The sequence below is a fragment of the Lycium ferocissimum genome, chromosome 6, assembly GCF_029784015.1.
Source record: "Lycium ferocissimum isolate CSIRO_LF1 chromosome 6, AGI_CSIRO_Lferr_CH_V1, whole genome shotgun sequence".
Taxonomy (NCBI): domain Eukaryota; kingdom Viridiplantae; phylum Streptophyta; class Magnoliopsida; order Solanales; family Solanaceae; genus Lycium; species Lycium ferocissimum.
Genome location: NC_081347.1, coordinates 69,043,192 through 69,053,939, shown reverse-complemented (window position 1 = coordinate 69,053,939; position 10,748 = coordinate 69,043,192). Strand labels below are relative to the sequence as shown.

General features: G+C 32.1%; 2 protein-coding genes across 2 annotated transcripts; both read right to left on the bottom strand.

The window, feature by feature from the left end:
* Window positions 1-982: 982 nt before the first annotated feature.
* Window positions 983-4,011, bottom strand: LOC132060199 (1-aminocyclopropane-1-carboxylate oxidase homolog 1-like). Its single transcript, XM_059453114.1, has 2 exons — window positions 3,405-4,011; window positions 983-1,609 (listed from the first exon to the last, which is right to left on the bottom strand). The coding sequence occupies exons 1-2, from the start codon at window positions 3,917-3,919 to the stop codon at window positions 1,273-1,275; spliced, it is 852 nt and encodes a 283-aa protein (XP_059309097.1). The 5' UTR covers window positions 3,920-4,011; the 3' UTR covers window positions 983-1,272.
* Window positions 4,012-7,481: 3,470 nt separating this feature from the next.
* On the bottom strand, window positions 7,482-9,569 carry LOC132060200 (1-aminocyclopropane-1-carboxylate oxidase homolog 1-like). Its single transcript, XM_059453115.1, has 3 exons — window positions 9,011-9,569; window positions 8,202-8,556; window positions 7,482-7,700 (listed from the first exon to the last, which is right to left on the bottom strand). Exons 1-3 carry the CDS (start codon window positions 9,526-9,528, stop codon window positions 7,482-7,484), a joined length of 1,092 nt encoding a protein of 363 aa, XP_059309098.1. The 5' UTR covers window positions 9,529-9,569.
* Between the last annotated feature and the right edge of the window lie 1,179 nt (window positions 9,570-10,748).

Here is a 10,748-nt window from a genome sequence, read left to right as displayed (position 1 = left end):
TTTCTCAAATCACGCTTGATTCAGTGTTGTTGTCTGGTCATACAACCCCTTTTTTCATTCGTAAGTTACAGCACAAGCTTTTTTATGGTAGCATATGATCATGCGAAAATGAAAATCACAATTTTCAAAAGACAATAATCTTGTCAAACGATTGTATATTTGAAATCTACATCATACGATAAATTTCAATCTATTTGAAACATATTCCATTTTGATTACATAATGAAGCAAATTCCCTACCAAACATAAGTGACTTTGGTAGGGAATTTGCTATAGTCGATAGAGATGGCAAACTTTACCATTCAACAAGATCAGCTGGAGGCAACTCAGGAACAAGCCTTTAGGAACGAGGAAAAGGCTTTCCGAGAACCGAGAGATGCAGTGGATTGTGGAAAAAGGCCGAAAAATAAAGATCCATCTGTCATTGAAGGTGAGATTTATTCTCCTCCGGAAATGGCCAAAAACTAAAAAATCTCACAATTTATCTCAGGATTATATATAATCCTTTACTTCACCAACCAAATGACTAGAGGCGGAGGTAGGGTAGAAGATACGGGTTTGACAATACCGAGTAATTTCATCCAAGTCGTCCCTCTAGTAGAGAAAGAACCTAACATAATGAATTATATATAATCGTCAGCATAATGAATTATTTATTTTATCAGGTCACCTAAAATTATATCTACAGGTAAGCCTTCATAAAAATAAAAAAAAAATAATTGGGATTTGTAATCTTGAGAATATGACAGGTTACTTTCTATTGTAGGTAAAGTTTACCTCATAGTTTAAATTTTTTGATACTGACGATGTATATAACTTAAAGTCATAATAAATATTTAAAGTTTAGTGTCATAAACGCATTCTAAATTTAAACGCAATGGATTGAAAATTTCTAATTCTTTGAAAATATGAGTTCTAAACTTAGACAATTTTATACTGTTTCTCATGATATTTTACTTATATATATAGAGTCTATGCTCAAAATGATTTTTCCAATAAAACTCATCCTACCACTCTAGATCCGCATGTCATCAGTGTCACTAGTGACTATCCGCCTCGAATCGGTGTCATTAGTGACTAGACACGTTATCTATTTTAGAAACCTAAATATCTATCCACCCAATTGCTTAAATTAAAAATAGCAGGCAGATGTATAATATATGTGATATTCATGTATAATATCTATATAATTGTGTATAATTAATGTATATCAACTAGGAAAAGTGAACAACAATTCTGGCCAGCTATTTTTGTAAAGATATCTAATTTGTTTTAGATTATACTTACCTGCAAAAGGTCACCAAGATTGATAACTAGGGCTCCAGTCACTGGATGAATATCAATCCATTGATTTTGGTGATAAATTTGAAGCCCACCAATTTGGTCTTGTAGAAGAATAGTGAAGAAATCTGGGTCCGTATGCTTTGTAATTCCAAGAGTCTTGCTTGGCTCAGGACAAGGTGGATAATAATGACTCAGAATGAAATGGCCTTTTGCACACTCCATGTCCAACAAGTGATTGGGCTTTAGCCCAAGTGCCTCTGCCAGTAACTCAAATATTGTATGGCCCAACCTTCTAATATGCTCAGAATATTGAAGTAATTCCTCCCTAGCAAAGAAAAAAAAATAAAAGTCACACATTCGAAGTAAAACACATTGTTTTGTGGTAGTTAATGTTCTCTTTTCCTATTTGACATGCTTTGTTATTGTATTCTGAGCCGAAGGTTTATCAGAAACAACTTCCCTACCTTCCAATTTAGAGGTAAGGTCTGCGTACACTTTAGCCTTGTCAAACTCCACTTGTGAAACTACACCGGGTATGTTGTTGTTTTATTAGAAACAAAACACAATAGAAAAAGGTTGTAGGGCCAAATACACATTGACAATCATCAAAACTTTGATTGTTTTAGCTTTCATTTCGGCATTTGTATAAAGTTGCTATTAAATACCTTAGATTGCATAATAAAAAAGTATTACTAACGTGACAAATTGCATATTCCCAGTGGCGGAGCCACAATGTCGAAGACGGGTTCGGCCGAACCCACAGCCTTTTGTTCACACCTTGTATTTGCCTTAAGAAATTTATGTAATATGTATAAATTAGTAATTTAAAACCCGGTAACTTAGAGGGTTTGAATTCGGAACCCACAAACCTCAAATTCTAGCTCCACCTTGCATATTCCCCATCTAAGTTAAATTAGCATGTAAAATTACATTAGTTTAAGATGTTGCAGGAAAAAATGAAAATGAATTCCTGACTATCTTTACTTTCTAAAAGAATAATTTTCTTGTTATTAATGAGAAGCAAAAGTCTTAGAAAGGAGCACTCATGGCACACTTACTATACCTCAGTTTCAGCCTCGCCTTGCCCTTTCATACCTAACATGCCTTACTTTTCAAAAATACAATTAGAAAACTAGTTAGGTAAATAGCTTCTTTCATCATGGGTCAGTGGTCCATAATCAATTTTGAGCATTAAAAATGGAAAAAGACCTCAGATGGACCATCACCCCGAAAATAGAATCAAAGGCAGACACTAATTGGTTGATTCATAAAAACACTACTAAACAAATACAGATTTAAGATGGAATTTTCATCTAAAATTTGTCGGAAACGTTTCTGACGAACTTTTCATCGGAAACGTCTTGCCAGATTTTTTTTTTTTTTTTTTTTAATAGTGACACACTTTAGCTTTAAAAATTCAAAAGAGAGGAAGTGCAAGCTACTCCCTCCATCCCAAAATAACTAAATAAGTGTGACCTTAGGAATTCAAGACAAATCGACAAGTGTTTCCAACTATGCCCTTAACATTAAAAAATTAGTCCTCTTTAATTGCTCAATCCTCAAAAATATTTACTACTAAATATGAATAGTTTAGTAACCCATATTGTATTTATTAATGGGCGTGATTTTGCTAGTGACACTTATTTGGGACGAAGGAAGTAATTAATAGCTAAGGCCGGAGATGGAGAGTGATGAACCCAAACAACCGTATCTTTTCCCTCTCCATCTCCGCCTCTCTTTCCACGAATTCTCCACCTAACCAAAAACAATAATAAAAAAAAAAGGAACGATTCTCTCAATCTCGAGCTGCTCTCTTTTACACAAAATTCTCCACTAACTTAAGTAAGAAAGGAATCCTATGTATGTGGCATGGTTTATAATCTCGAGGTGTATTTTTGATAAATAGTCGGTGAAGAAAAAGAAAACACTTGTTAGTTCATGTAGAAAACTCGCAAAAAGTGATACTTCAGGTGTGTGTTTTAAGCATTATCTCTATATAATTTAAATCTCGAAAATCAAAAAATGTCACATAAATTGGGATGGAGGGAGTAAGTTATATTCCTCTTTTAGAACAACCAAGATTTTTACAGCATATCAAAGGGTTTAGAGCTGAAAATTACCTGCATGCTTCTGGTAATTCATCACTACTAGGAGGATTAGGAGCCATGACACAAGCTAGTGTATCCCTCCAATTTGCAGCCTTAGACTGATAAAGATCAAAGTTACTATTAAACTTCACCTTCTTCAAATTATCCCTTGAGTAAAACTCCATCTTTATCTCATTTGGTTGTTCATTGAAACTTCGAACTCCTTGAATCATCTCATCCATAACATGTTGTGGCACACCATGGTTGGCAACTTGAAAAAATCCCCAAGTCTCACATGCTTCTCCAATTTTTTCAACAATTTTCCTACGTCGAAAATTGTCTTCATTTATGTCCGTAAGATCTATAACTGGGATTTGAATGTTTACGTCTGAGCATGAATCAAGATTCTTAGCACTAAACTCATTTTCTGCGGCCGGTGTAATGAAGAACTCAGGGATATGAACTATCCCTGCGTCGACTAACCCTTTTACACCGGCCTTTGTGTCATCGAAGGCCTTGAGCTCTTTTGCTCTATCATAGTCAACCATTTTTGTAAAGAGGAGAGTTTTTGAAAGCTTTTGCTTATTCTGTAGATCTAAAATTGGAGTAGAAGATAAGGGACGTCACAAAGGAGAAATATATGTAACTAATTTATTTGGACACGTTGACTAGATTGAGACACCGACTACGAAATCCGTGTAATCCGGTAAAAAGCGATCTAATTAAAAGTCTAAAACTAAGCGATCTAATTAAAAGTCTAAAACTAAGGAGTTAATTTCTAGTGTAGTCATTAAATGGTATTTGTTGAATTTATGAAGTCATAAAACAATCTTTTGTATCATTAAAGTTATTGAAGTTTACCGATTGTATTAGTATAAGTCAAAAAGTTATATTTTGATTGAATTCGTCACTGAACTATATAAGTTGTACCAATAAAATTATATTCACCAGAAAGTTGACGGAAAACAATTAACACTTACGTCATTATCACGTCAGTTAATCTCAAAATTCATATCTCAAATTTTTTACAACAATAGGCATGGTACACCGTGGTACAGAACCCACAAACTCGATCTTCGTATCGACCAGATGAGCACACATGATGTATACATTCGGGATGTCATCCACAAAGCCTGACGTACTCTCCCCGCCAGATAAGCCATGATACACCGGAGTTCACAGGACTGTTCATCCTTCAGACTAATTAAGCGATACATCAGAATATGAACTCACGGAGACTGGCATTCCTCCCGGCCAGTTAGTCGAAACACAAACATCTCATAAATGTGTTTTATTTTAAAGTCATGGCTTTTTAGCCGAATTCAATTCCTTTTCTTTAGATCAAGTAATTCATTTCATTTCTTTCAATGAAAATCAAGAGAAAATGATTACAATATAGTCATTGAAAACATGTCGTGAATTTTATAATCAACACTTTATGAGAAACATTTAAAAGTCAGCTGCGTCACACAAATGATATATGAGTCGTATAAAAATCATAAACACTTTAGCAAAGTTCAAGACTTAGCCAATTTGGCAATTTGAACATTTATTCCAAACCATGGGGCAAACCATGAAAGCTTGTTTGACACGTGATTGGAATCTCATTAATACTGTAGTTCGAAAGCGTGAAATAATATGAAAGCTCACAAGATAACTTAAAGCTTGACATACCTCAATGTAACGTTTAAATAACCAAATTTTAACTTCAAATACCCAACAACGTCCCCAACGTGTTCAGTTGATCACAATACAACCATTGGGCATCAAGTCGTACTCACAAGTATCCGATATAACCCTTCTAGGGCCAAAGGTTAGCTATAAGCCACCCAAAATGTCATTGCTTCATTTAAATCATAAGTCACATCCATTAATTGTTTTATTGCCTAATAAAACTATTGGAATTATAGTGGAGTAATTATTCGACTCAAATCACAACCAAATTCCACTATTCATTTTCTTCCTTAATTTTAGCTCTACCTCGAACATCATTCATTTCAAAACTTAGTATATTCCTGTAATAAAATGGCATAATTTCTACTCCATGATGGCTTTCAAATACTCAACTCATAATTATATTTAAGAAAGGGTTGAAGAAAGTATCTTTCCAAACCAAGCCCTAACTTGAGTTTTTATGGGTGTTCTCTTGAAGACCTTGTTGGAATCTAACCAACCAAAAGATGTAATGATATTAATCTGTGTACCTAAGTTTCTCTGAAAGATTTTGACACAAAAAAGTACTACATAGTTGAAATAAATAATCCTTGCATCAAAGAGAAAACAAATAAAAATAAATATTTGGAACTCTATATTTATTTTAACTAGACTTTTTCCCTTCTTTATTTAGATAATAATAATAATAATGAAGGTTCAGCCAATATTTTATGTATACATGTTACTACTTATAAATATTTAGAAATCATCTAAATTTGAAATCGAGAAGTGAAGGAAGATTCTCCAAAATTATAAATGCTGAGGATAATTCAATTGTACAAAGATAATGAATGATTTTCATTTTAACAACATCTTTTATTGTTCCATAGAGCCTATCAATGGCTGAAGATAAGTTGTGAAAAAACATGCAACTGAAATGGTCTTGGTCCAATATGATTTGGAGATTATTATCATGAATGCATCAGCACTATATAAGTAAGTTATAATAAAAAAATCTTAATAAATTATAGGAAAAAATGATTAAGACAGAAAAAATATGGATTAAGGCATTATACATCGTCAATGTAAGTTTTTTATACCTTGAGGAGCGAATAGAGAGGATTTTACGTATTAATTCTAATTAAAATTATTATAAATTTTCAAGATCACTTGAATATACAACAAACTTCTTACGGCTTAAGAAGATAGGTCAAGTCTTTTCTTTGATAGTGTGTTAACATTCCTTGAAGTATTCTAACTTTGGCAAACTCATATAGAATATATATTTCAATTTAGTTGCGCAAAGGTACATGTAAAAAGTGCATTTCTTCAAATGTTTATCATAAAAAAAAATTATCTCCTGTGATCAAAAAAAAAAAAAAAAAAACCTCTCCACTACCTATTCACTGGTAGAGTCAAATTTTGAGTTTTTCTTCTTATTTCTTTTGCAAAATTCTCATGCCCCCAAAGAAATTAAAAAAAATATGTCTGAAGTTACTTTTATCATTCCTATAAATAATGTTGGTTAAAATATTGGAGCGAAAAGGAAATTTTTCTTAGCCAAAAAAAGCCATACCAAAAAATGAAAGCTTAAAAATCACTCATGTACCAAGTAAGCCAATAGTGTCAATGACCTTGGAGAGAATTAAACAAAATTAATTCATCAACTTTGTTCCTTTATATTGAAAATTAATATGGATTTAAATCAAAGCCCCAAAACTAGTATAATGTTTTTCATAATTTCTCACATATATATTTAAGTTATCTTAAAAAGAATGATGTTGTCCAATCAAAAGGAGAGAATTAAACTACAAATAACATCAATTTTGTTACCTTTATTAGTGAAATTCAAGCCAAATCACATAGTGACTAGACATAAGTAATTTGAAACAATAACATAGTGATACCAATTTAAATTGAAAGTACAAAAAAAAATTAATAATTAGGTGCTAAACAGCAAGAAATTCTGGATTGATTTTCAATCCAAAGGTTTTAGGTGAAAATGAAGGCCACAAATGTGATCATGTAGAAGAAATATGTATAGAAATAACTAAGCAAAAAAAATGCTTTTGATTCCATAAACAACAACGGAATTGGCTGTATGCTTCAGGATAGCATAAGTAATCGATATTTAAAATGGATTGATATGAAAGTTAAAAGAAATGGGATTGAATGAGGAAAGCACTTGGGAATCCAGGAAGAGATGGAGATTAATTCCAAGTAACTCTAGAGAGAAAAGCAATTTTGTGGGCCCACGACTTTAGAAAATACAGAACTATTCAGAAAGGAATGGCGTTTTTGTTTTTTTTCCTACTTAATTAATTAATACAATGAGAAACAAATAGAGAATAAGGATAAAATCATCTATACATAAATCATTCTACTAATAGTTATAAATATATAGATAATAATGAACCGTCCAGCTCAATATTATATATGTATATGTTATTTAAAATCCTAGAGCCTGAAATCGAGAAGTGAAGGACGAGCTCCAAGTCCTTTGGAGTTGTAATAGGATACATAATTTCTCACTGTTGTTTCCTTGTACAAAGGAGGATTTTCATTTGACAACAATTCCTTTATTGGGCCATAGAGCCTATCAAATGGCTGAAGATAAGTTGTGAAAAAACATGCAACTGAAATTCTTGGTCCAATATGATTTGCCAATACTCTATGCTCAAAAAAAATTTGATAGAAGCTTTAGAAAAATGAATTTAAGTTATATATACACCACTTACAACTTATAATTACATGTAACATAATTTTACAAGTATAAACAAAGCCTACATATGATAAGATTTTAATCTTGAATATAAATGCAAATCAACTATAATATCTTAAATTAAAGGTATATAAAAATAAACTTTCTTAAAATAATATTGCATACTATAAAATTTTTTTTTTTATAATTAAAACATACTCTATAATGGTAATAAAAATGAAAAGGACCTTCAAATAGCGATAATAAAATAATTATTTTAGAGTTAATAAGGGCACTCATGAAAGATGTAATTCAAGATTTTGAGTTTTTAAAATCAAAGCCCCAAAACTAGTATAATGTTTTTCATAATTTCTCACATATATATTTATAGTTATCTTAAAAATGATGTGTCCAATCAAACTCACTCCTAACACTCTAGATCCGCCTCTGATATTTCAAGCCAAATCACTAGTGACTAGACATATGTAATTTGTTTTAGATATACTTGCCTGCAGAAGGTCACCAAGATTGATAACTAGTGCTCCAGTCACGGGATGAATATCAATCCATTGGTTTTGGTGATAAATTTGAAGGCCACCAATGTGATCTTGTAGAAGAATTGTGAAGAAATCTGGGTCAGTATGCTTTGTGATTCCATTAGTTCTGTCTGGTTCAGGACAAGGTGGATAGTAATGACTGAGAATGAAATGGCCTTTTGCACACTCTATTTCCAACAAGTGATTGGACTTCAGCCCAAGTGCCTCTGCCAGTAACTCTAATATTGTGTGGCCCAACTTTCGAACATGCTCAGAATATTGAAGTAATTCCTTCCTAACAAAGAAACAAATAGAGAAAATAAAGTAAAATCATCTCTACATAAATCATTCTACTAAGAGTTCATATTCAAGCCAACCGCTACTCAACACTTATATATATCGTATGTGATTTAAAATTTTAAACATTAAATTATATGCTTCTTCCTCATGGATCAAGTGCCAAAACACCTTAAACGACAATGAAAAATACTGTCACAGTAAATGCATCTCAGTTTGCACTATTCACTAGTCTAATAGCTAGGGAGTAGGATATTGGACTTAGTGGTAGGTATATTGGCTTATGCCGAATCGGTAGGAAAAAATATAAAGTATAAAATTTTCGAATATTTGGACCAAGTCCTAAATCTAAAAAACTAAATTTTTTAAAAGTTGTAGGGCCTACTTTGAAGATCTGTTAGAACAACCAAAATATTAGCAGCATATCAAAGAGGGTTTTAGCTGAAAATGACCTGCATATTTCTGGTAATTCATCACTACTTGGAGGATTTGGAGCCATGAGACAAGCTAGTGTATCCCTCCAATCTGCAGCCTTAGATTGATAGAGATCAAAATTGCTATTAAAAAACACCTTCTTCATATCATCCCTTGAGTAAAACCCCATCTTTGTCTCATTTGGTTGCTCATTGAAACTTCGAACTCCTCGAATCATCTCATCCATAACATGTTGAGGCACACCATGGTTCACAACTTGAAAAAATCCCCAAGTCTCACATGCTTCACCAACCTCTTCAACTATTCTCCTACGTCGAAAATTGTCTTTGTTTATGTCCTCGAGATCTATAACTGGGATTTGATCGTTGACGTTGGAGCATGAATCAAGATTCTGAGCATTGAACTCATTTTCTTTTATGAACGGTGTAACAAAAATCTCAGGGATATGAACTATCCCTGCATCGACTAGTCCTTTTACACCGGCCTTTGTGTTATCGAAGGCCTTGAGCTCCTCTGCTCGATCATAGTCAACCATTTATTTTTTATTTTTTATTTTTGTAAGAGAAGAGTTTCTGAATAACTATTAAGCTTTTGCTTAACTTGTAATTTAATCTGAAATACTTGTAATTTAATCTGAAATACGAGTAGAAGATAATGGACGACAGAAAAGACAAATATTCACAGGGAAAGTCAAATTTGGACACTGAAAAAAGGCGAATCATTACAACGCCAGTTAATTTAAGAAAATTCTACGTTGTCATAACTACTCCCTCCGTATCATAAAAATTATCTTCTTTTGACTTGATATAAAATTTAAAAAATAAAGAAAGATTTTTAAAATGCGTGATTCAAAATAAGTTTTAAATATTTGTGTGGCAGTAAATCATCTCATAAAATTAAATTATTTTTAAATATATAAAAAAATATATTTTTAAATAGATTAAAAAGAAAAAGAGGGCAATTTTTTTGGACGGAGGGAATATATTTTATACTATAATTAACCAAAAAAGGTGTTAAAATTATTATTAAACCTTCTCTTTTATTTGACAATTTCAAGGTTTAAAATTAGGGGGTATTTATGTCTTTCTTCCAAGAGTTTACTGGAGCAATATTATAATCCTACTGTCACTATTTAGCTTGTGAGCGTGTCTTGCAACATTTTTATAACTTTGAGACTTTGACTATGTAAACTATGTAATATATTTCCATTTTATATAAGCCCCGTAAAGGGACGAACACAGCTGCCCATGGTTGTATCATGGGCTTTAAAAATTATACCCGCATTAAATTTTTATACTATGAGCTATATAATTTATATACTTTATCCAACTATTTTTATATCCCATGTAGACATGTGTTATAGTGCTTAATATTTATTTTCTTCTCATGTATAGACGTATGCACCTTAAATTTAATTCTCCGACACATTTATTTCCCCCGTGCACTTTTACTTGTTCACTTTTGACTTTTCGTGTTCTAGCTGAATATTTATTCTCTTCTCATATATAGACATATGCAGTTCAATTTTAATTCTCCTACACAAATTTATTTCCTTCGTACACTTTAATTTGTTCACTTTTGACTTTTCATATTATTTGAGAATTAATAAATCCCACGTGGATATATGTCATAGTACTGAATATTTATTTTGTTCTCATATATACACGTGTGTACTTCTATTTTAATTTTTCGACACATATTTATTTCCTCCGTGCACTTTTACTTGTTCATTTTGACTTTTCACGTTATTTAAGA